Here is a 25,548-nt window from a genome sequence, read left to right as displayed (position 1 = left end):
TAATCACCAGGGAGATTCATGCCATTTCATGGCCAGCTGTGTGTATGGAGTTTACACGAGTCACTGATGGGTGTCTGCGAATATCCTTCCGGCAGAGTCACCCCCCTCCATCTCATAGCTCTAGAGTCATAGATTTTAAAGCCAGAAGGGACTATATTACATTCATCTCGTCTGGCCCTCCTGTAGAATTCTATCCAGTCACTCCTGCATCAGGGCTGCAACTTCTGGTTGAACTACAGCTGATCTTTTAGAAACACCACCCTCTTTAGGCCCCACTGCGGTCTCCTTTATTCAGATTCCCTCTCTCCTCATTTCCTTCTGGGCCAGGATTGTGTGCAACACAAAGGACACAAGAAAACATCCTTGACAAGACTGAATGAAGGAGATACATATGCCGCACAATGCCACGCTAGAACCTGACAGAGAAACTACAGGTACTTCATGGGAGCTGAGAGCCAAAGGACAAGTGGGAACATGTCGAGACCAGCTTGTTTTATTTAGTCATTAGCCCTTTAAACGTAGTCCAGGGTGGAACCAGGAAGTGAAAAGTCAGTAGTTTCTTAACTTGTTGAGGCCTAAAAGCGGGAAAAACAGAGACTTGGGACTGAAGAAACTCAGAGCTCTCGCAGAAGGATCAACTCTAAGACATAAGGAGCAGGGGTTCCCCTGAAGTAAAACCCGTGGAAGCCCTCTGATATCCAGGTATTATACTGCAAAGGCCGAGAGAGTGTGGGATACGTTTGCGTTGTCATTCAGATTGTTTACTTTGGCTTCTCTGAAAGGTGGGCTGGATCACCTAAGGAACCTGGGGAGAAAAGGGAGTGTGTCTGATCCATTTTGTGTGCACTGCGCAAGCCCTTGAAAATTGTGATCTGCTCAGCTGCACACAGGCTCAGCTGATACTCAGACTTAGGGTGACCAGACCTCCCATTTTTAAAGGGACAGTCCCATTTTTAAGCCTTACTGCAGGTGTCCCGACTTTTTCTTAAATATGGGCAAACTGTCCCATATTTTCTGTCTCCCTCACATCAAAACTTGCGGGTCCTGCTGCTGGCCGGATCCCTGCTCGCCAGCTGCCTGCCTACTAGCACTGAGTGGGAGGGTCCCGTGGCCAACGATGGCGGTGGGTGTGCAAGGCTGGTAGATGGACAAAGCTGCAGCACATGGGGCTGGCCGCTCCCTATGCTGGTCCCTCAGCGCAGCTCCTGCTGCGTGCCGGCTCTCAGCCAGCAGGGCCCTGTCCCAGTTTCCAGCTGGCTTGGGCTGCACGCTGCTGTGGTGGGTGAGTGTGGGCAGGAAACAGGCGGCGTCCGGTTACATGTCACCTCTGCTGCCCACCTATTGGCCCTCTATGTGATCCCCCTCTCGCTGTCCTCTCCCTCCTTTGCCCCTTCCACAGCCCCACTGCTCCTTTACATCCCCCCCCGGGAGGGGCGCGTCCTGCTCCCAGTGCTGTGCGGAGAATCCGCCCCCAGTTGGAGTACTCAGTTTACCAGCAGCCTGGCCAGCAGGCTCCTTTCTTCCCCCACTGCCTCTGGCTGGGCCGGTGCCCTGGGAAAGCCCAAGATCCTCTGGCCCTGGGCGCTGGCCAGGAGGAGCCGAGCCCTGCGTGTACCAAAGCTCCGCACACGGGGGAAGCCTCTCTGCCCCTCAGCTAAACTCTGGCGTGGCGGGGGAAACGATATCCAGCCTGTTCACACCCTGAACCTGCAGGCTCCACAGCAGCCCCCCACCCCCGAGCAGGGACTTAGCTTAGCACCCCTTTAACCCCCTCCTCCCCCCCCTCTGACGGCTTGGGTCCTGCCTCCAGGGAGTGCGGGGCTGCTGCATCCCCTAGGCACCCTCCCCTGCTGAGCCATCTCTCTAGTCGGGTTCCATGAAGCCCCTACAGTCAGGTTTCCTGGGCCCTGGTGCACAATGCATCCTTAGGGCTTAACCCCTTCCTGCCTGCGCTGTAGCCAGGGGACAGGAGGTGGCTGGGTTATGTCGGTGACCAGCAGCAGCTTGTGGGTGTTAGCTGCCTTTCAACACTGTGGGGCAGGAAGGGACCAGCTGCTTCCAGCCCCAGGGGAGCAGAGGGTGAGGGAAGAGATGACCTCTGCAAAGACATGGGCAGGTCATCCCTCCCCTGCCCCACTCCTCTCCCTCTCCTCCCGCCCCCCCGTGGCTTGAAGCAGCTCCCATACCTTCCCTCCCACACAGTGTTGAAAGGCTGCTGCTGGCCACATTCTGGTATGAGCTCTGGCAGAAATCTGGGAGGGAGGAGGGGGCATGTGACTTTGCATCCCCCCCCCCCGTCCTGCCACCTGTTGTCTTGGGAAGATGTGGCACCAGATACTAGGAGAGGCGGGTCCATCCTGGGGGCCCAGCCAGGCATGGAGGACAGAGAGCACCAGACAGGGAGGGTCAGGTCAGTCAGTCATCCTCCCTGTGAGAGAGAGGTGTACGGGAGTGTGTGTGTATCACTTCTCCCCATGTGGGGTAGCTTCCAGTCCAAGAATCACTCAGCCTGCTTGAACTGGAAATGCTCGTAGCTTTCCTGAGACCCCTCTCTTGGCGGTACCTGCAGCTGTTACTGAATACCACACTAGTTTTGATATTACAATACACAGTGTTGCATTGGGGAAACACCCTTTTACATCTGTTTGGGATGTACAGTGTTGTCAACTCTTGTAGTTTTATCATGAGTTGTGCAATATGTGACATTTCCAGGAGTTATGTACTCTCAGTTTTCATTTTTTAAAAAAAGTTTCTAGCTCTCATGATTGTAGGGAATAGCTTGAAAGCATTTTCTGAGTGGACCCAAAATGTTAAAAAAAACCAGAAGGCAAATAGACAGATTCCAATTTTCTTAAAATATGATTTTAAAGCCAGGCTGATTATTCTGGGGGCCTGAGTCATGATTTTTGAATGCCTGGGGTTGATAACACTGTGCAAAGGTCAAAAATGAACAACACAAGGAAAACAGACAATCAGGAAGTCTAAGATTACTCTGGGTTAATTCCTTCAACATTAGAGAGGTTTTTTGCTCTTCTAACCCAGGCTGCACAATTCAGCATATTTTAAGTTGCTAATTAGCAATAATAAAACTGCAATTACTTGGGTTTATGTGGGAGAGAGGTGAAGCTAGGCTGAAAGCAAGAGATATCCTCTACAAAGAGAGCAAGGTAAGATCTACTTCTAACATATTGTATACATCTGCTTTTCAGGGATTTAAAACTCTGCAATTTGCTCTCTCTGGGGTCTGCAACACTTCCTTCATATGTGCATTACCACCATAAAAATGGAGTGAAAGATGGACAGAGACAAAAAGAAGCTGTAACGTTTGTAACGTTGTTAGACAGGTTTTACGTATTCAGGCCTGACAATTCACCTCCCTGGGAAATGGAAGAATTGTTTTTCCCAACTGAAACATAACACTATGATAGCAACACCGGGACCCCTTAAATTTGCTACAACTTCAAGGGGCAATCTGGTTCATCATGCCATTATGGCCTGATCCAAAGCCCAGTGAAATCAATGGAAAGAATCCCATCAAGTTAGTGGATTTTGGATTGGGCCCTTAAAGTCTTCCAGTCTAAAATTCAGTCTCATATTTCAGATGGAGCAGAGATATGGTGCCTAAAAGATAGAAATGTCATATAATCTGTTATTCTGAGAAAGATACTGGGTCTTACCACACATCCTTTCAGGAGCAATGTGGAGGGGAGAGCCTGGGGAATTATCCCTACAGAAGGCATTTTTTGTTGTTTTCTGGTGAAAGCTTTGGGATTTAGAGGAAGGTCCTCTGATTAGATTACGCCTGAAAGAATGATGTGAAAAATACAGCATTCCAGCCTCTCCTTGCTCGTCTGGAATCTCAAAATACACGAGGTGCCCAGGATTAAAAGAAGACTTTATTGGTGATATCAAAAGTTTAAATTTAATTTTTTAATCAAACAACATTCTACTGAGAAAGACGCTCAAGAGTATCTTACCGGAGTTTATACTGCCATAGCATCACTTTGCCTTTCCATAATTAAAGCTCCTACAGGCTGAAAATATATTTGATGTGTTTAATCTTGTCCATTCCAGATAGCTTTTGCTTGACTGAGGTTCCATAAAATTGCTAATGTTGTGGTCCAGTTAAAACAAGGAAACTGGGTCCCTTGTGGGGATTTTGCATCAGTGGTTTTAACAAAAGAAGATTGGGCCAAATCCTTAACTGGTGTTGATCAGCATAGCTCCATTGAGAATCTAACCCACTGACTTCAATGGAGTTACCCTGATTTACACCAGCCCAGGATCTGCCCCATAGATTTTACTGGCTAACGATAAGGAGGAAGTAATTAGGATGGTTACAACATTTGCCCTATTGATTTACACCAGGGTCAGCAGAAAGAGAATCAATTAATTTAGGTATACACTGGTTTCAGAGTAGCAGCCGTGTTAGTCTGTATTCGCAAAAAGAACAGGAGTACTTGTGGCACCTTAGAGACTAACCAATTTATTTGAGCATAAGCTTTCGTAAGCTACAGCTCACTTCTGTATACACTGTTTATCATTTGCATACATTGCAACTTTGGGTTCTGAAGTTCAGTCTTATTTCTGACAAGCCCATTTGTGTCTATTAACTCGTTTTCCTTGTGCTATGGGGAAAGCTGATTGGCATGAATGCTTGATTTTGTAGTAATGAAGACTGGGTGGGAACACACAGTGCTAACATTCATTTCACAAGTGTAACATTTTTAAACTGGGTTTTAGCTGCATGATGCTCCTGAAAGTTTTACTCAGGACACAAAGACGATGCTGTGAGGATTCCATTTCTAACAGCCTATCTTCTATTCCAAGGATTCATTTCAACATATTATAACCCAAGCATTTTGCATTAACCACTTAAAATGCATGCTATTTGCATCATGAGAGAAATGTGCCTATGCCTACCTACCCCTACAATACTATATAATTAACATTTCATAACAATCAGATCACTCATTCAAATTCTATGCATTATAAATATTCTTCTGATCCACTCACACACCACACTGTCAGAATTCTATACATTTCCTCATAATCTAATGTACCCTAAAACCATAATCCTTACAAAACCATACTCACATTTTCTAGCTGAATACTTATATGGACCTCATTACCGTAGGATCTGAGCACCTTTCAATCTAACACCTTGTGAGGTAGGACAGCACTATTATCCTAATTTTACAGATAGGGAACTGAGGCACAACAGCGACTAAGTGAGTTGCTTGAGATCACACAGGAAGTGTGTGGCAGAGAATTAAACCCAGGTCTTCCAAGTCTCAGCCAGAACCCTAACTGCTGGACCATCTTGCCTGTTTAAGAAACACTATATAAAATCAGGAGTATATCAAATAGCAGAGTTCCATTATGCAGGAAACCCAGGAGACAGTTAATACTGGGTGAGAGTTGCAGGTTGGGGGGGTGATAATGAATGACGAAATATTATATGGTAGCAAGGAAACAAGCTGTTCCTTTCTAGCAACGTGAACGTGCCTGTTGTTTTAAAGAGTCTGGATTTTTGCAAAGCACAAGTAATATTGCTCTGGGGCATTAGCTGGTGTAGCCAATGATTTTAGTTGATTGTTCATTAATTGTGTGATGTTATAATTAACTAACATGTTATGTTATATATAATCATTGTATTCTAAATAGAGTTATATTGTAGGATTACAGAAGTTTAAGATTGATCAGTATGTAGAGGGAATTCTCATGTATTAGGTATCTAAGTAAGCGGGGTTGCAATCCTCTGGGCTAAGGCCTGCAAGATTTTAGCTTAGCTACACGTAAGCCATAGAGTTAAGGAATGCTGATATAAGTAAGTGACCAAAGAATAACCTGATGCCTTAACATCAACATTAATGAACAGGAAAAGATGAACTAATGGGTGATATTGCAAAAAATTAACAGTAAAAGTAATATTTTACTTACAAGATACCTGGTAATCACATTTTTCTAACACATGCCCTAACCACAGAGTGTGCTATGTGCAGAAATGCTAATGACGTATAGTCAGAATCACATTATAAAAAAGGGGGTGCCTAGACTAGGAAAACTGAGCTCCCTATGGGAAACTCCAGCAGGAACCATCCCTCTACTGATGATCAATCCATGAGAGACCCATCAGACCCTAACACTATTGTTAAGGATGTGAGTAGCGCTATATTTCTAACTAGTGCATAGGTCTGTATAGAATTTCTAGATGCTTGGGTAATCATAACTTTATTTGTAACTTTAAAAAAACTTGTAAAACAGACTAGACCTTGGACTTGTGAATGTCTGTGTGGTCGCTACCCTTGGTCTTTATGTGTCCCTAGAGCAATGGTGGGCAACCTGTGGCCCATGGGCCGCACGCAGCCCATCAGGGTAATCTGCTGGTGGGCTGTGAGACAGTGTTTACATTGACCATCCACAGGCACGGCCAGTAGCCGCGGTTCCCTGCCAATGGGAGCTGCGGGAAGCGGCAGCCAGCACGTCCCTGCAGCCTGCACTGCTTCCCGCAGCTCCCACTGGTTGGGAATGGCGAACCGCAGCCACTGGGAGCTGCGGGCAGCTGTGCCTGTGCACACTCAATGTAAACACGGTCTCGCGGCTCGCCAATGGATTACCCCGAGAGGCCCCATGTGGTCTATGGTCCGTAGGTTGCCCACTACTGCCCTAGAGACTCTAAATCTAAAGCAAGTAGCAGAGGTGACTTTCACTGTTAAGCTTGAAACTGTAGCCGCCAGAGCTGAACCCACGGTAGTGTAATACCACGTTACAAAATTTAAATAAAATAAAAGGCTACACTGGGCTCCAGTGGAACAAATCCAATGGTAACTCTTCTTTAACAAAGCTTTTTGTGGGTTTTTTTTGTTTGGTTGGCTTTTTTTGTTTAGAAATTGCAAAGTATATTGATTCATGTAAAGAGAGACTACAGAAATCAAGAACAACAGAATTCTACTTCTTCCACCCCCACCTCTTGGAAACCAGTGTTAGTTCCATGATGTGTAGGGATGTCTTCCATACAGTTATCATGCAAATAATGAGAGCCATTTAACCCCTTTTTTCCTCACCTTAACTCAGCCCTCCCAAGATGGAACATTTATCAAGGCAGGAATTAGAGGTTATCCATGAAATTCCCCTCTACCGGCATTTTGTGGAGAACTGGGCTCAGGTGGAATCATTCCAGGCCAGACCAGATGACCTTCTCATTTCCACCTACCCAAAATCAGGCAAGTAAAAATAAGAGTGTATTTAAATGTGGGGGTGGGGAGAGGGTCACCTAACTTTATATCCATCCACCAGTAGGAGACAGAATACGCTTACCTCTGAAATGCTCCTTTCAATCTACGTTCCAGGCACAACCTGGATTAGTGAAATCGTGGACATGATTTACAATGATGGGGACGAGGAGAAATGTAAACGGGATGCAATTTTCAATCGAGTCCCTTTCATGGAAATGAGCTTCCCTGGACTCCTAAGTGGTAAGCGTTGTACAGGAGATCAGACAAATGCAAGAGCCCCCTCCCACAGGAGCCATGGAAGGAGGAGAATGCTGTCTCTAGACTGATTCTAATGCTGTATGTAATTCAACCTTTACAACAGTGCAGCTGGTTTTATAGTGTCTTTGTACAAACTGTACACCAACATGCTTTACAGGGTTAAACACGCTATTACAGAGCCAGGGACACCTTCCCTGACCCGGTCAGCATCACATCATCCCATTTCTCCTCCAAAGCCTGCCTTAAAGCTCATTTGTTTCCTGCTTATTAATCCTGCTCCTCATCACAGGAAAACAAAATCAGTAGAAAAATGTTGTGGCACCAGTGTGTGCTTTTTGTTCTGCTTCTTTGAATCTGTAGCTGGAAGCCAGAAACTCTAGAGTGAAACAGAGCAGCTTTAGGGACAAAGCCTTAGGTTTATCTTATTCTGGTGGAGTTCCTTGTTCCGTGTCAAAAGAAAGCAGCTCTTGAAGTGAGCTGTAGCTCACGAAAGCTTATGCTCAAATAAATTGGTTAGTCTCTAAGGTGCCACAAGTCCTCCTTTTCTTTTAGCTCTCTCACTGTGATTCTCAGGTGAAAAGTTTAAATGGAGAAAGGGACAATTATGCTGCTTTTGTTGCCCACCCTAGCCCAAGTCCCTACCCATGTTTAGCTAGACTGTAAGCTCTTAGGCTCAGAGACCCTGTCATGTCTGTAAAGCACTGGCAATGCTAAATAAATAATCATAATTTATTTTTCCTTTTGCTGCTACTAATCTTAGAAATGTCGGGCTGGAAGGCACTTTGAGAGGCCTTCTAGTCCATCTCCCTGTGCAGAGGCAGGACCAAGTATACCGAAATCATCCTTGATAGGTCTTTGTCTAACCTGTTCTTAAAACCTCCAAAGGTGGGGATTTGACGACCTCCCTTGGTGACCTGTTCCAGTGCTTAACTAAAGAGTTATCAGCAAGGAGGAGATCCGAAATGAGAGAGGCCCTCTTGAATGAGGCAGAGAGATGCAGGAAAGTCATTCTAGATAGCAGCAGTTGCCAAGAGGGTGAATCTGCACCAGCAGTTGCAGGATTGTTTGGCATGTCACAGCGGAAACCAGAGCTAAATGAGCAGAGGGACAGGCAAGGTCCAAGAGACAAGCTGAAGTGGGCCCATGGAGGGTTTTAAAGAGAGAGGGTAAATTTGGACTGGTGGCTGCAATAAACAAATCAGTGGAGTTGATCAAAGATTCAGGTGCAGTGGTTCTGCGTGAGAAGGCAGCTAGCAGCAGGAGAGTTAGGGTGGGGAGGGCATTTAGCCTCACCTCCGTCTTTCTCGGTATCCTGAAAGGAAGAGGCAGGATGTGCTGACTCATTCTCCAGTGAGCACAGGCTGTTCATTCAGGATGTGCCAGGTGCTCCAGATAATTCCTTTAACCTTTAACCCCCTGTGTGTTTTCCAGGCACAGAACAGCTGGCCACAGCGCCATTGCCTCGGATAGTGAAGACCCACCTCCCAGTTCAGCTCCTTCCTGTCTCCTTCTGGGAGCAGGACTGCAAGGTAACCAGCTCCAGCCATCCCAGGGAGACGCAGCGATGTAGGAATCGTCATCTTTCAGCCCAACTACGCCTGCCTCCTGGTTCCAGCAGCATCCAGTGCCAGACACCTCAGAAAGGCAACCTCCCCATAATTCATATGCCAGTTGTACAGTGATGGTGTTTGTACTGGAGCAGGGGAAATCTCTTCCAGACCTATGCAGGGGGTCAGGTCAAAATCCCTGCAGCCCCTGCTAATGCAGACTGCACTACGTTCCCTTTTCTGTCCTGCAGATGATCTATGTTGCCCGAAATGCCAAGGATGTGGCTGTCTCTTATTACCATTTCTACCAGATGGCAAAGTTGCATCCAGACCCCGGCACCTTGGATGAGTTCCTGGGGAAGTTCATGGCTGGGAAAGGTAGGAGTAACCTCTCAGAAACCACAGTAACAGGTGTGGCATAAGAACATAAACAACAGAAAAGAGATTGTCCCTTCACCCCCTGGGCAAGAATCCAGGGATATATTATTCAATTGCGTTATAAAGGGTCCAGTGTTAGTGACTTTCCCTGGCTCCGCAGAGCCTGACAGGACTGCGAGTTCCTTAGGGCAGTATGTGAACTTTAAGCCATGGCAATGTGGTTCAGTGGATAGGGCACAGGACTAGGACTGAGATGACCCGGGTTCTAGTCCCAGCTCTGCCACTGACTTGCTGGGTGACCTTGGGCAAGTCAGTTCACCTCCCTGTGTGACCTCGGGCAAGTCACCGCTCTGTGACTCCATTTGCTCTACCACCTTGTCTTATCTGTTTAGATTGTGAGCTCTTGGGGGCAGGGGCTGTCTCTCACTATGTGTGTACAGTACCTAACACGAGGGAATCCCACAGGGCTGCTGTAACAGAAATAATTCTTACTATACTTGGTGCCCTCACAATCCTCCCCTTCAGGAGCAGAGCCCAAACATTTCAGTTTCTGGTCTGGGGCCAAGAATCGAAACCCACCAGAATGTTTACACGCTACTTAGAAGAGAAGTTTGCAAAGCCTTGTTAAGGCCAAAATAATAATGATTATTTAATGTTGGCATTGCAGTGGGGCCCAACAGCTCCACACAGGCACCGTGCACACACAGAGAATGATATGACTCCTCCCCAGACGGCACAATCTAACTAGACAAAACACCCGGCCAGACAACATAGAACAAGCATGTAACATATCTGGTTAGTTACCTTTTTAATCCCCCCCTCCCCTCCCCTCCCCTCCAAACCGTTCTCAGCTACCTTATCCCTCTGTCCAGAGGCATTGACCAATACTGGGGACTCAACGTGCCCATCTTCTCCTGCCTGCCCCACAGAAATAGGTTCAACTCAGTGTGAGCGCAGGGGTTGGGAGGAGAAAGCAGCAGATCAGATGGTGCCTCCGGGTAGATCTACACTGCAATAAAAAACCTGCAGCCCCAAGTCTAAGAGCCCAGCTCAGTTCACTCGGGCTCAGGCTGCAGGTCTATAAAATTGCAATGTGGATGTTTGGGCTTGCTCTGGAGCTAGGCTTGCCACCTCTCCAGGATTGTCCGAGAGTCTCCAGGAATTAAAGGTTAATCTTGAATTAAAGATTATGTCATGTGATGAAACCTCCAGGAATACATCCAAGCAAAACTGGCAACCCGAGCTGGGCTCAGGCTCTGAGACCCCACGAGGGGGAGGGTCTCAGAGCCTGGGCTCCAGCCTGATCCTGAATGTCTACACTGCTATTTTTAGCCCTGCTTCCTGAGCCCCATGAGCCTGAGGCAGCTGATCCAGGCTCGGAGACTCAATGCCCTGGATTTTTAATCACTGTGTAGATGTACCCTTTAAAAATGCCTTTAAAAATTCCAGCTGGTTATTGAAGAAAAAGGACCAGCAGTTCATCCCATCCACCCCCTGCCCCAGTGCAGGATTAGTGCACATAGCACACAGTCCACTGTTCTGTCCAGCCTGGTTTTAAAAGTCCCAAGCAACGGGGCTCCCAGACTCTTCTGGGAGACTGGTATAATAACCTAACAGCTCACGTCCCCTGTGACACTCTTAGAACCAGTACGAGCTGTGATATCTCTCTCCTCCTTCTCTTTGTTGCTTGTTTCAATCTGGATGTAGTGGCTTATGGATCCTGGTACGATCACGTCAAAGGCTGGTGGGAGAAGAAAAAGGCCTATCGAATTCTGTACATGTTCTACGAGGACATGAAAAAGGTGAGGAAGGCGGAGCGATGAGCAGATGCCAGGGGATCCTGCTCCAAATGCCCCCTTTCCCTAAGGAAGGAGGGTGATTTTAACATCTATCTAGGTATATATAGGGCTCCCCTCATTGTCCTATCTGAGCATGTCCCAGTCATTAATGAGTGTAGCCTCACAACACCCCGGATGGGAGAGTAGCAGTGTTACTCCTGTTGAACTGAGATACTGGCAGATTAAGTGATTTGCCTAGAGGGAATCTGTGACAGATCCAGGAGTTTAACCCACATCTCCTGAGTGCCAGTCCAGAAATTCATCCTTCCTCTCCTGCATGTCCGTTTGCAACACTGGCATCGTTAGGAGTGGTGGGGTGGTTCTGCAATCGCCTATTTTACTACACCCAGTGGGAAAATACTTTGCATATTAACAAAACAATCCCGGAACCAGCCACGTTCAAGGCTGAACTAAGGCAGCAAGTACACAGCCCCAAACTTCCTGCCTACAGCCGCCACCCAGAGGTACAACAGTGGATTCAGCTGATCCAAACCATGATTCATTTTAATCCACCCCTTGCCTTCTTATAATAATATGGTAAACAATCCCTAACCTGCTAGATGGCTCATGCCCCGTTAGTTTAGAAAGCAATGACCCCGGCCTTTTCCCCAGACCTGATTTTAGTCTGGTCCATAAACACTCCCTTTTGTGCCCCTGTCAACCCCAAGAGAAGGTAGAACTAGGAGGGGATGGAGGGACCAGGACCCTCCTCTCATCCTTTATGTAACACAATAAGCCCCCTGCCACACACACACATCCTGCCCCTCTTAGCGAGCTCCCACCAGCTGGCCCTCACCACCTACCAGGCAAATCAATTAACAGGGTTATTCCTCCCCAGCCTATTCTCTTTTGCACCCAGAGCACTAACAAAGAGGGAGGAGGACCAGGCTTAGCCTGAGCCAGTGATTTATTAGGAGTCTAATGGATCTTTAATTCATATTTGAGCCATCCTTAAATATTCCCATGTCTCACATCTTTGCATTCAGTCAGACAGCAACACAACGAACACACATGGTCATAGATTTTACACACTGAAGTTCTGAGGGTGAACACAGGGTAGTTTTGGTAAGCACAGGAAGGAAGTCAGGGGAGCTTTAGGTCTGTTCCATTCTGCTTCAGAGTCACGTAAGGCAAAAGTTTCAAAAGTGCCCCCCACAACAGCAACTAGATTTCCAGAAAAACCCAGTTCCTATTTACACACCTAAATAAGGAGCTCTAGATCAGTGGTTTTCAACCTTTCCAGACTACTGGACTCACTTTCAGGAGTCTGATTTGTCTTGCATACCCCAAGTTTCACCTCACTTAAAAACTACTTGCTTACAAAATGAGACATAAAAATACAAAAGTGTCACCGTGCACCATTACTGAAAAATTGCTTACTTTCTCATTTTGTCTGTATGAAATTTTAGGTTGTATGGACTTGGCTAGTGCTTTTTATGAAACCAGGCAAACCAGTGTAAAACCAGGCAAATATGTAGAAGAGTTGACATACCACCAGAAGCTCTCTGTGCACCTGCACTGAGCTCGATTGCTTGCAGCTGTACAATTACATCCTTAGTGTGCCGTGCATGGGGAATGCAGTTGAAATCTATTTGGCAGCTGAAGCTGGTTGTGACTCAGCAAACCGCCACAGAGGATTGGGAAATCTAAGGGGTACATCTGTTAACGGGTGTTAAAGCCCTTGAGTTGGATATAACTTTGAAAGAAAACAAACCACTCCACTGCAGGCTGCAAACTGCGGAGCTGGCTTCATTCTCTCTCAAAAGTAGACACTTAAGGCTTATCTTGGGGAAAGGCTAGGATGGGAGTGTGTATACAGGGATTTTTACTTGCATAGCTATGCTGGTCATTTTCTTTGTGTAAAGATGCTTTTAGCTATTCTTACCTTAAGGCAAGGGGTTTGGGTTACGTTCTTACTGGAACCAGAAGCGGCTACAATACTAGGCATGGGCTGCTAGACTCCACTTTAGGTCATATGAGGCAGGGGATTTCTAAGGGCTACTATTTATACCTTTCCCCAACACACCCTGGTGCTAGGACTGCAGCATTTCAGGGAAGGCCACACTGCAGCTTCTCATTGGAGAGTAGGAAACTGATTATTATTACTTGGTTGGTTTGTTCTAACTTTGGTTGTTTTGGATTTTGGGTGTTTTTTTGGTGAGGGGCCCCTTTTTCCTCCTGGCTACAGAAAGCAAGATGGAAAGGTGTTTTAAGGGGGCGGGGGGAAATACATGCACACACAAAAGAATAAAAAAGTATGTAGTGGTGGCTGATTGTCTAAAACCAATAAGTGATGGATCCAAGAGATTGTATAGCTGAGCTGCAGTTTGGCTGAGGTTAGAGTTTAGGGCTGGTGAGACTTTTTTGTTTAAAGGTTTCAGCTAGCTTCTGTCTCTGTCTTTAAAAGGGGAAGCTATTTCATATGACTATCAGTGCTCGAACTTTAGAAGCTTAATTTAATGCCCTTTTTGCGAGATCTCAAATTCAAGCAGTTTACTTTTAATATTTACAATGGACTCCTGACATTTTTTTCCCTACCCCTCCTCTCTTCACTGATTCTATGAACTTATACCCTCTGCTTTGAGAACACTAGTGTGTAAGTAGCAGCCCGCTTGGTAAATGGAGTGTTTTGTTGAAAGCTAGTTGTCCAGGATAGCAAGCCTTTGGTGAGCCTTTCTTTCAAAAGTTTTTCTGAGCTCTAGAAATGATTTGTTATTATGATGCATCACTCATTAAAAGAGCTGCTCTTTGCTCATTAGAGGTCTGCTCCACTGGTCTCTGGATTAGGTCCCAAATGAATACAAAAAAGATCTGTCACATTCTACCAACACATCCAAGAGTGGCTAGGAAAACTTCTACTCAGTAATATATTATCTTTTATCATGTCTCACCACCTGAGGGTCTATCTGCCTGTCTCTCTGCAGGACCCAAAGCGCGAAATAGAGAAGGTGCTCCAGTTTCTGGGAAAGGACCTGAAGGAGGAAGTGGTGAATAAAATCCTCCACCATACCTCCTTCCAGGAGATGAAGAAGAATCCTACTGTCAACTATGAAATGATGCCAACCTGGGCTATGGACCACACTGTGTCTCCATTCATGAGAAAAGGTAAGAAGTTTACAGGAAAGGCCAGTAAGATAACAGCAGGAACAGTTTTCTACAACTATTACTAGCTCCTGATCCCACTTTCACAGGAAGGGAAATTCCCAGGGTCAGTGTTTTTCTCTGTGAGCCAAGCCCAGTTAATGGTTGAGCTGCATATGGAAGGCCCAGCTCAGATAAATTACTACGAGGAAGGTTCTCCTGTTTCGTTTCTAGCATGCAGATCCTGGTGTAGCACTCTGGAAAGGATGACTGATCTTGTGGTTTTGGTACTAGCTGGGGCTTCAGGAAATTTGGATTCTGTTTCCTGCTCTGATATTGACTTACCACGTGGCATTGAGCAAATCTCTGAGGCCCTGAAATCAGTGGATATTAGAAGCCTAAATACCTTTGAGGAGGTGGGCCTTGATTGCCCTGTGCCTCATTTTTGCCATCTGCAAAATGGGGATATCCAGAAGGAAGTGCCCTTGTTCGTTTACACTATAAACTCCTCCGGGCACAGTTTGTCTCATACTATGTCTATGTACTTACCCCAGCGGGACTTCAGGTGCAATACAAATAACAATAATGATTTGCCATGCCTGGACCTGGGTTAATATGTGACACTGGCCTGCAGGAAGAGATCACAGATGCCAGTATCATCAGTCTGGGAGTGCACACAGTATCCATTGACAGTTCAACAGTGCTAATTACTGTTGGTGTTTCTTGCATGCATCTTAAAAACAATTGTTTGGATACAAAGATCCTTTTCTCTCTTGAAAAGAAAAATAGACACTGGCCTAAGTTTTCCAAAGTTCCTGGTGCTTCTGGGTGACCAGCCTGAGACACCTTTTAAGGTTTTGAGTTTTAAAAGGTGGGTACTGAGCATTTTCTGAAAATTGGGGACCCTTAAAGGTGTCTCAAGTTGAGCATCCAAGATCACTCAGAAGTTTGGAAAATGTACGTGCATTAATCATACATCCTGAGATGCATGACTGGTGTGAAGAGATGTTCCATAGGACCCCTCTGCTCACAACACACACACAGTCCCCAGCAGTGAGGACAATGTAAAGTTTGTGTGGACCCCATCAACCTCATAGGACTGGCCCCTCAAATAAATGTCTCCCGCTGCTTCTAACTCTAACTTGCTTAACTTGAAAGTCTCTTGCAGCCTTTTGATCTGTTACATTTTTCTCCTTTGTTCTTGTTAAGCATCTAGGCAAAAAGAACACTGAAAACCTGACTTAGAATTCTGTCTGAACAGCACTAGGATCACAGGACTATGCTAGGGCCTTTTGGAGTATCTTTGGGAAATATTTACAATGGACTCCTGACATTTTTTTCCCTACCCCTCCTCTCTTCACTGATTCTATGAACTTATACCCTCTGCTTCGAGAACACTAGTGTGTAAGAGAGTGGGGCAGGAGCCCGGAAGGGGAGAATAAACTAGTCATTCATTTTTTTTTTCTTCCCACCAGGGATTTCAGGAGACTGGAAAAATTACTTCACCGTGGCTCAGAATGAGAGATTTGATGCGCATTATAAAGAGCAGATGAAAGGCTCGACATTCAGATGCCAAATGGAGATATGAAGAAAGGGCTTTCCTATGTTTCATCAGATGAATGCTAGCTGTTTAAATACTAAGATGGGTGAACTAGAGTGCCTGGCCTTAAATGACAATATTGATATAATAGGTGGAACTTGGTGGAATGAAGATAATCAGTGAATTTGCGGTAATACAAGGGTACAAAATATATAGGAATGACAGAGCTGGTGGGGGCATGGCACTATATGTGAAAGACAGCATAGTCAAGTAGAGTAAAAATCTAAAATGAATTAAACTGAACCATAGAATCTCTGTGGATAGAAATTTATGTTTGAATAATCAGTATAGCAGTAGGAATATCCTACCCACCCCCTGATCAGGAAGGTGATGGTGACTTTGAAGGTGTTTAGAGAGGATATGAAGACAGAAAACCCAATAATAATGGCGGATTTCAACTGTCCTCATATTGACTGGGTACATGTCACCTCAAAAAGGGATACAGAGGTAAAATTTTTAGACACATTAAATGACTGCTTCTTGGTGCAGCTTGTCCTGGAACCCTCCATGGGAGAGGCAATTCTTGATTTTAATCCTAAGTGGAGCACAGGGTATGGCAAAGAGGTAAATTATAGCTGAGCTTCTCAGTAATAGCGACCATAATGTAATTAAATATAACATTCTTGGAGGGGGAGAAGTGTCAAAGTAACCCACCACAATAGCATTTAACCTCAAAACAGGGAACTATACAAAAATGAGGAAGCTAGTTAGACGGAAATTAAAAGGAACAGTTACAAGAGTGAAATGCCTGCAAACTGCATGGAGACTATTTAAAAGCACCATAATTGAGGCAGTAAAAGGACCAAAAAAATTCCACCATGCTTAAGCAGCTGAGTAAAAGAGATGGTTAGAGGCTAAAAGGCATCCTTTAAAATTGGAAGTTAAGTCCTAGTGAAGAAAATAGAAAAAAGCATAAACTCAGGCAAGTCAAGTGTAAATGTATAATATAACATACCAAGCAAGTTTTTGTGTACTTAGCTAGTTGCTCTTCAAATTCTAACAGCAAAAAAATACATCAGAAAGCCTGCCAAATAGTGAGTGGACCCACTGGATGATCGTGTTGCTAAAGGAGCACTTAGAGATGACAAGGCCATTGCAGAGAAGCTAAATTAATTTTTGCAGTGGTTTTCACTGAAGAGGATGTGGGGCAGATCCCGACATCTGAGCCGTTCTTTTTAGGTGACAAATCTGAGGAACTGTTGATTGAGGTGTCAGTAGAAGAGGTGTCAGAACAAATTGATAAACAGTAATAAGTCACCAGGACCAGAGGGCATTCAACCAAGAGTTCTGAAGGAACTCAAATATGAAATTGAAGAACTACTAACTGTGGTTTACTTTAAATCAGCCTGTGTACCAGACGATTGCAGGATAGCTAATGTGATGCTGATTTTTAAAAAAGGCTCCGCACAATGTAGTAAAATGGTTAATAACTAGAAGAACATATGTGGCAGCAGTGAGGTCCAGTGGCTAGAGCACTGGACTGGGAGTAAAGTGATCTGCACTCTGACAATGACCTGCTGTGTAACCTTAGCAAATCTCATAACTGTTCTGTTGGTGAGATTTCTGTGCTGCTGCCATAAATTAGAGCTACTCTGATTTATGCCAGGGGCCACTCTGGCTCCTGAAACAGCTTTAAGCTACCTTGGCACCTCCACATCATAGCTGCAAAATCCCACCTTTTGTCTCAGTTTTTCCCTTCTATACCATGGGGATGGTGATGCTTAATGCACTACTGGAAGGTACTCAGATACTGTACGGCAGTGATACGCTTGCTATAAAAATCTAATAGAATAGAGTGCTGGAGCTTATTTTCAAAAGCACTGAAGTGATTTAGGAGCACATGACCTGCTGAATGTCAATATGATAGGCGCTTCGAGACCTCTGGATGGAAAGTATTCAGTAAAAGCTAAATATTATTAATCTAATTCCTCATTCCCCTTTCAATGCAAGCAATAACAAAGTGCCTTTGGGAACCATTATTGTATGCAGTGTTGTAGCCATGTTTGTCCCAGGATATTAGAGATGTGAGGTCAGTGAGGTAACATCTTTTACTGGACCAACTTCTCCACTCAAAAATCCACTTCCTGGAAAGATAAAATCCAGAGAGCCAGACTCCACCTCTTGGATGGCAAATCCTGTAACTTAGCACTGGGGAAGAGAAAGGAGCGCAGCTAATCTTAGAAAACAGGAAGTGAAGGACAGAAACTGCTAGAGCCCACAAGTAGGACTGGGATCCTAGCCTCTGATCAATGAAAAAGCCTACAAACAACCAAACTGAATACACAATACGTTCCCCAGCTTTACGGCAGAAGGGGGTTCTTAACTCTGGATCAGTGAGTAGGGTTTATAGTGATGTAGGTTTGTTATCAGTTAAATGGGTAGTTCCAATAAGCTGACAAGTTTTAATAAAAGCCAGTCCAAAGCAGTCTTCAGAGGAATTATTTTGTTGTGTTTAGTTTATGATACAGTCAGTGGAGCTGAAATGAGTATTCTGAATTAAGGGACTTGTGACCCAGAGACCTCTGCATGCCAGCTGGCAGAGGCCACAGGAGTGCATAGGGTTTTTTACAGGAATTCCTGGGTCGGATGTAGCAAAATAGTTCCCCGATAGGGAGCATGTGAGGTCTCTACTGAGAGCCACTAGCCCACTGATCACTGCAAAATGTGTGTACAGATCATATTTAAGCAGTTAAGTATCTGTGTTCCTAAGGTCTTAAAGTTAAGGCAGGTTACCAGGCGGTGATGTAACTCGGACATGTTCCTTTCAGGCAAGAGGTACCAGATGCCTATTTCCCTGACTGGTCATATGTGTGTCATCGGGCATACAATTCATGGCAATTTTGGATCTATTTTCATACTGAGCCCCAGGCAGAATAAAAGATTATGAAAACTGCCAGAGAGGAAATTCACAGGATACAACAGCAGAGGGTATCCCGTTTCTGACTAATGACAGAGGACTGTTAGGGGATATAAGGAAACACAGAGACTCCTTCATGAAGGAAGCAAGCTAACAATGTGTTTGTCTTATGAAAGGGTCACAGCCAGCGTGGCTGTGAAATTCTGTAAAGATTTTGAGTAAGCAATACTCTACAAGACATCAGAGTATTTTGTTAATTAAGTCTAGAATGCATGTTATGATTTTGTTTTCTATATAATCATCTGTTTCCAATATTTCTACTTGCTATCACTTGCATCTCTATGCTGTGTTAAATAAACTTTTACTTTATTTGACTATAAACATGTGTCAGTGCTGGGTATTAAGTGGAGCGGGGATCTGAGGTGAAACTGATAAGCTGGCTGCTTCCAAAGGAACAGTACCCCCAATCTGTGAATACTGTTCGTGTCCAGGGGACCAGAGGTGGACACTCCAGGAAGATGTTCAGTGGGCCTGAGAGCTGGAACGTGCCAATTGCTCACTTGGAGAGAGACAACAGGGCTTGCACGGCCTACTGGGAAGGGCTTGTGGTCAATGGAGTTGGGGAGCTGATCCCCAGCAGGCCCAGACAATGTTTCCTCACAGCAAGGGCAGGCGGCAGCAAGGGGCCTCACAACTCTGGGCATCCTTGGAAAGCGTCACAGGAATGTTACTTGTTCAACTTCTTATTGAGTACCTGTTTTCCCCCCTCTTCTGAATGTTTGTGTATTTTGTTATTTTAGTAAATCTAGGGCGCTTATCAACGTCAGTTATGCTGCTTTCCCTCTAGGTACTGAACACTCATGAAAACTTGTCCACAGCTAAGCATGTCAAATTATCAACTGACAGTCAGTCCACCCATTTGGACAGCGTCCTGCTGACAAACCAAGTCATTACAATCATGTCATGCCTTTTTTCCATCAAGTGTTCTGCAGAGAGCATGTAATGGATGGATGGATCATGTGATTAGTGGTCAAAAATTCTCTCTCCTTCACCATGTCTTGTTCTTGGCCGTTAGAGCCCTCCTACTCCTCCCTCTTCTCACAGGGAATTACACTAGTGCCATCATCTTCTCTGTCAGAAAAACCATGATGTGCACGTTTCTCTGCAGATCAACACACTCTTCTAGATACTCCATTCTCACTGCTTAAAGCTGCATCTCATTCTCTTGACACACGGGGAGTCGCTCTGCCTTCCTGCTTTTCCCACTCATTTTGGCAATAAAAAACTCTCTCCAAACAGCAGTTTACTGTGACCTGCCCCCGCTAGCAAACACAGATGTGAGGGCAAAGCTTTGCTGTCAGATGCTGCTGTTAGGGCTGCTGTCTGCATAGGACCAGTCACACAGGGATGATTGAAAATAGTGAACGTACATAACAAACCTAGTTTGCAAACGGCCTCTAGTCCAAGAGATGTTCACACAAAGTGTTCCATAAACACACACACATTTGAGAAGCACCATGTTCTTGTGGATAAGGCGCTGGACTGAAACGCAGGAGACCTGGCTTCATGTCCCAGCTCTGCAACAGCTTTCCATCAGCAGATTTCAAAGCACTTTACAAAAGAGGTCGGCATTTTTTCCCTATTACACAGCTGGGGAAACTGATGCACAGAGAGGTGAAGTGATTTGCCCAAAGTAAGCCCATCACTTACTCTCTCCATGTCTCAGTTCCCCATCCTTTCTCCACCCGTTGTCTGTTTAGACTGTCAGCTCTCACAGCAGAGGCTGGCTCTAGCTGTATGTTCGTACAGTACCTAAAACCATAGGGCCCCAGTCTCAGCTGGGGCTCATAGGAAGAACTGTAATAATGTCCATTATTACTTTTCTGCCATTTTCAACTATTGGCCTCCCGGGGCTGAGACGGGGGCCTGGGGTTGAGAGCAGGATCATGGGGCTGACAGTGGGGACTCCCACTGTCAAACTTGTGGTGGAAGCCTAATATTGTGGAATCCCCAATTTCTGCAAAATCTCAAGTTAAGTAGGGCTTTGGCTAATACATATTATAAAAGATGCCCTAAAGGGGACACAATCATGACAGCCAATCTGCAGCTGCCATCCTGTTTTCCCAGTCAAGGCTAACGCAGGCACCTGTGGTCTCCAAACATCCGTAAGCTCAGTTAACTCTTCCACTGCCTAACGCATACAGTATGACTGGTGTAAGAATCATCCCTGCTGAGAGCTGCATGGGGATCTGGTGTGTGCATCTCCCCTCCTCCCCATGCAACTGGGGCTCCAGAGCCTCCCTAGCACCATCCCCCTGCACTTCCTAGACCCTGCAGAGGGCTCACTGCAGGGTCTAAGATCCGCACTGGGGGAGGAGAGGGCTGGAGTGGAATCCGGGAGATGCGTATCATCCACCCTCCAGCCCCACAGAAGATGCCTGAAAAAATTAATACAGTTCCAGGCCATACTGACCTATCTTGGCAGCCCTTGTCCCAGGAACCTGGGAGCTTCCACAGGGGAATCCAATGGCACTGGCTGGGGTGGTCAACAACCAACAGAAGGAATGTGGGGCCTTTGTACAGATGGCTGTGGCCTCTTGCAGATCCCCTGCCAGGATCGAGGTGAATCTTGCGGAATCCAAAGGTCTGGGAGGTGGGAACCCTGCTCCCCTAACGGGGCAATTTGGGTTCATCTTCATGAGGATTTTCAGTAAACATTCCCCTGTCATGGCTATTAATGCCAGAGGGGACAATCTATGTCAGTGAAATGTTAAGTCTTAGATTTTAAAGCAAAACCAGAGAGAAAACTGTTCAGATTCTCATGGCAGCATAAGCTCATGTGCAAGTGAATGATAGCAGGGCCTTTCCTTGCATGGTTTATTTATTGGCATCCTCATCAGTATCGGATAACTGCATAACAGTGGGTGATGTGACAAGTTACTGGGCAAATATGGCACAAATATGGGTTAATGAAAACTTGCAGCATCAAAGATCTTTTCAGAGCTCTTAATGTCAGTCTCTGGAGTTTGCTAGTCTCCCATGACCTCCTACCACAAAGTAAACAACAGTGTCATAAAGGAAACTAGACACTCCTCTTTAATTACTGAAACACCTGAAGCCACTGCTGAGTATTACTGGGCTGCCCGACATTCAGTCAGCACAAGTGCAGTACTTGGTTAATGCTCTTTGTATCATGTGCTATGACTTTCTCTCTGCAGGGTGCTGCCACAATGGCTCTCTAGGTCTTTTGTATAGTGCTGAGAGAGGCTTCCAAAATCAGTTATTGGGCTGGATGTAGGAACCACTGGGTGAAATTCTCAGGCCTGTGTAATGCAGCTAGTCCAATTAGATGATCATAATGGTCCCTGCTGGCTTTAAAACCTCTGACGCAGAAAGTAACTTTTTATTTTTGAAAGTCAGGCGGCTGAAATTGTTATAAAATCTCTAGTTGCTTATTCTCAGTATTGGCTGCATAGTGGAGAGAGCTGCTTTCAATGGAAGAATAGATGTTGATACGTGCCAACTTTTCCCACCCTTTAAAATGGTTTTTCTTATTGGCATCCCTGAGACGTGTGGGCATAACAGAACCACCTATCCCCTCAATTCCTGCTTTGTTTTGGGTGGTTAATTAGTTAGCTAGAGTGAAAGGGATAAAATACAGGTACCTAGAGGGCACATCTACACATGGTATTTTGCTCTTATGTAACCTAATCAACTTACACCAGTGCAAACTTTTAATGTATATGCACTTAAACTGGTTTAAGTCATTTTTAAAGCAGTTTAGCTTGATCTGATTATTTTACTGAATTCAGAGAACCAGTATAAACATGGTTTAAAGCAGTTCTAATGTGTCTGCACTAGGAGTCTGCACTGATGTGATAAATCAATTTAAAATTGATTGACATCTACTCATGATGTTTGCTAATATAGATACGCCCTCATATTCGGTGAAAGGTCTGCTTTAGCGCTTCAGAAGCTAGAACATTCTCATGCGATTGTGATTAGAGATTGTAGCCCATTATTCTGAGAGAGAGCTAGTCTCTTGCATATGTAACCCTTCTGCCCGTCAGAGTTGGCAGCAACAAGGGCCGGGTTCAATATCTAGGGGATCCATTCCAATAACACAATGCAAACCGGCTCGAGCCCCCACCCAGTGACCTGGGATAAATATATACCACCCCCGCTGGGCGCCTCCAAGAGGCAATACTTCCCCTCTCGCAAGCACCTAGTGTGAGTGTAGCAAAAGCCTTTTAATAACAGAGAGAAACAATGTGGCATTATGTTTGGGAAACACCACCAACAGGATTCATAACACAACCCATGAGCAAAAAAAAACCCACCCCAAGCAAATTGGGGCGTGTCCTTTCCCTTTGGTCCTTGAGTCCAGCAACCCCAAATCACCCAAAGTCCCAAAAGTCCAATGCTCCAAAAGTCTCTGTCCCTGGTCAGGGCAGCCCCAGAGTTCGAAAGTTTATCTGCGGAGCTTTACCTCCCAACCTGGGTGGAAATGGGACGGGGGTAAGAGGCACCTTACATGATCTGAAGCTGACAGCTCCATAGCAGCGCTCCGCTCCGCCAGCCGCCCCACGAACTCCTTCGCTCAGCTGCGCTCCGCTCCGCCAGTCGCCCCACAAACTCCTTCGCTCAGCTCCGCTCCGCCAGCCGCCCCACAAACTCCTTCGCTCAGCTCCACAAGCAGCTCCTGCCATCCACAAACTGCTCCACCAGCCGGTCCGCAAGGCACTCCAGCCGGCCGCCAACCGCTCCACAATATATCTTCAGGCTCCCCCACTACTTAGCACAACACTCAGTGATTTCAGCTCTTAGGTGAATTCAGCTTGTAGTAGGGGAGCCCCAGTGCTGGTGCACTGTCAGCCCAAAATGAGCTCAGCAGCTTATAACTAGACTTCTAATGAAATCAAAATTAGCTCTGATATTCCACAGTGTAGAGAGGAGGAAGTGCAATTAGCATGTAAGGCCGTCACCAAGGGCCCATGCCACCAAGTGTTAATACTTGTACCCAGCCTCTCTCCATTCACACAGTTTTGGAACCCATGACCCTTGCCTAGCGAGTGCTACTTAGTTGATGGTGAATCCCTCCATCATAACAAAAGGCCACGTACAGTTCCAAGCACAGTTCCCATAATCAGGGTAATAACAATTTATTCTTCCTGCCCCAATAACAGAGACACTGGGGATCCCACAGCAGCCAAAGTGACCATTTGGGCAGCTATGGTCTCATTCTAGGCGTGGTGGGTGTGCCTATGCAAATGAGATCGGCCCCTGAAGTTCTTTTCCACAACTTGCCACACCTCACCACCAGATGTTAGGGTGGAGCTCATCCTGACACTGCTTACACATACAAGACACCGCCCAGGTTTAATGACCTCTCATAAAATGATTTATTCCAGAATGAGGCAAGTTGGATTCACCTGACAACAACAATTTTAAAATCTACATGAAACTTCCAGGAAAAAAGCAGTGGTTTCTGTTAGGATATAGATATTCAGGCCTGTCTGTAAAGGCCTATACTCTAAGAATTTAGGTGTATTCTTATCACTTGGCTAATTATAGAGGTATAAAAGAAAGAATCAAAATCACTATCTGCTGATGTAAGGGCCTTCTCTTACTGTGACAGTCTGAGGCCCTGTTCTTAGGCTCAGGCCTTTGGCTAAGCAGCAGAGGCAGCCATAAGCTGGGAAGCGACCGGTCACCTCCTCACATTCCAAACTAGTCACATTGAAATAAGGTGCTATTGGGCTGTTAGGCACTATCAGGACAGGATTGTATTCCTATCACCTCCAGAGAAAGGGAAGTGCCTAGAAAATGTAAAAGGAAACTTAGTTTGATAGCATCCTGTCTGGCAAGAACTCACTTATCAATAGCTGGGATGTGAAATCCTCACTTCTGTATTGTTTTGTCATTATAGTTCCCACTTTGCTATTGACAGGTTTCAGAGTAACAGCCGTGTTAGTCTGTATTCGCAAAAAGAAAAGGAGGACTTGTGGCACCTTAGAGACTAACCAATTTATTAGAGCATAAGCTTTCGTGAGCTACAGCTCACTTCCTCAGATGCATATCGTGGAAACTGCAGCAGGCTTTATATATACACAGAGAATATGAAACAATACCTATTCCCACCCCACTGTCCTGCTGGTAATAGCTTATCTAAAGTGATTTCCAGCACAAATCCAGGTTTTCTCACCCTCCACCCCCCCACACAAATTCACTCTCCTGCTGGTGATAGCCCATCCAAAGTGACAACTCTTTACACAATGCGCATGACAATCAAGCTGGGCTATTTCCTGCATAAATCCAGGTTCTCACATCCCCCCCACCCCCATACACACACAAACTCACTCTCCTGCTGGTAATAGCTCATCCAAACTGACCACTCTTCAAGTTAAAATCCAAGTTAAACCAGAACATCTGCGGGGGGGGGGGGGGGGGTAGGAAAAAACAAGAGGAAACAGGCTACCTTGCATAATGACTTAGCCACTCCAAGTCTCTATTTAAGCCTAAATTAATAGTATCCAATTTGCAAATGAATTCCAATTCAGCAGTTTCTCACTGGAGTCTGGATTTGAAGTTTTTTTGTTTTAAGATAGCGACCTTCATGTCTGTGATCGCGTGACCAGAGAGATTGTCTTTAGATAAGCTATTACCAGCAGGACAGTGGGGTGGGAATAGGTATTGTTTCATATTCTCTGTGTATATATAAAGCCTGCTGCAGTTTCCACGATATGCATCT

At 45.4% G+C, this 25,548-nt stretch overlaps 1 protein-coding gene across 3 annotated transcripts; it reads left to right on the top strand.

The window, feature by feature from the left end:
- The first annotated feature begins 343 nt into the window (after window positions 1-343).
- LOC311519632 (sulfotransferase 1 family member D1-like) lies at window positions 344-19,117 on the top strand. Of its 3 annotated transcripts, none has more exons than XM_084626322.1 (8): window positions 344-434; window positions 7,078-7,226; window positions 7,353-7,478; window positions 8,928-9,025; window positions 9,295-9,421; window positions 11,129-11,223; window positions 14,184-14,364; window positions 15,816-19,117. In XM_084626322.1, the coding sequence occupies exons 2-8, from the start codon at window positions 7,088-7,090 to the stop codon at window positions 15,926-15,928; spliced, it is 879 nt and encodes a 292-aa protein (XP_084482448.1). In that variant the 5' UTR covers window positions 344-434; window positions 7,078-7,087; the 3' UTR covers window positions 15,929-19,117. The 3 variants fall into 3 exon arrangements, with proteins under 3 accessions (XP_084482448.1, XP_084482447.1, XP_084482446.1); XM_084626321.1 differs by having other exon boundaries at window positions 354-702; XM_084626320.1 differs by lacking the exon at window positions 344-434 and adding an exon at window positions 2,295-2,410.
- The last annotated feature ends 6,431 nt before the right edge of the window (window positions 19,118-25,548 follow it).

This window comes from Lepidochelys olivacea, assembly GCF_965140295.1.
Source record: "Lepidochelys olivacea isolate rLepOli2 genome assembly, chromosome: 4".
Taxonomy (NCBI): Eukaryota; Metazoa; Chordata; order Testudines; family Cheloniidae; genus Lepidochelys; species Lepidochelys olivacea.
This window is presented reverse-complemented; position numbering and strand designations above follow the sequence as displayed.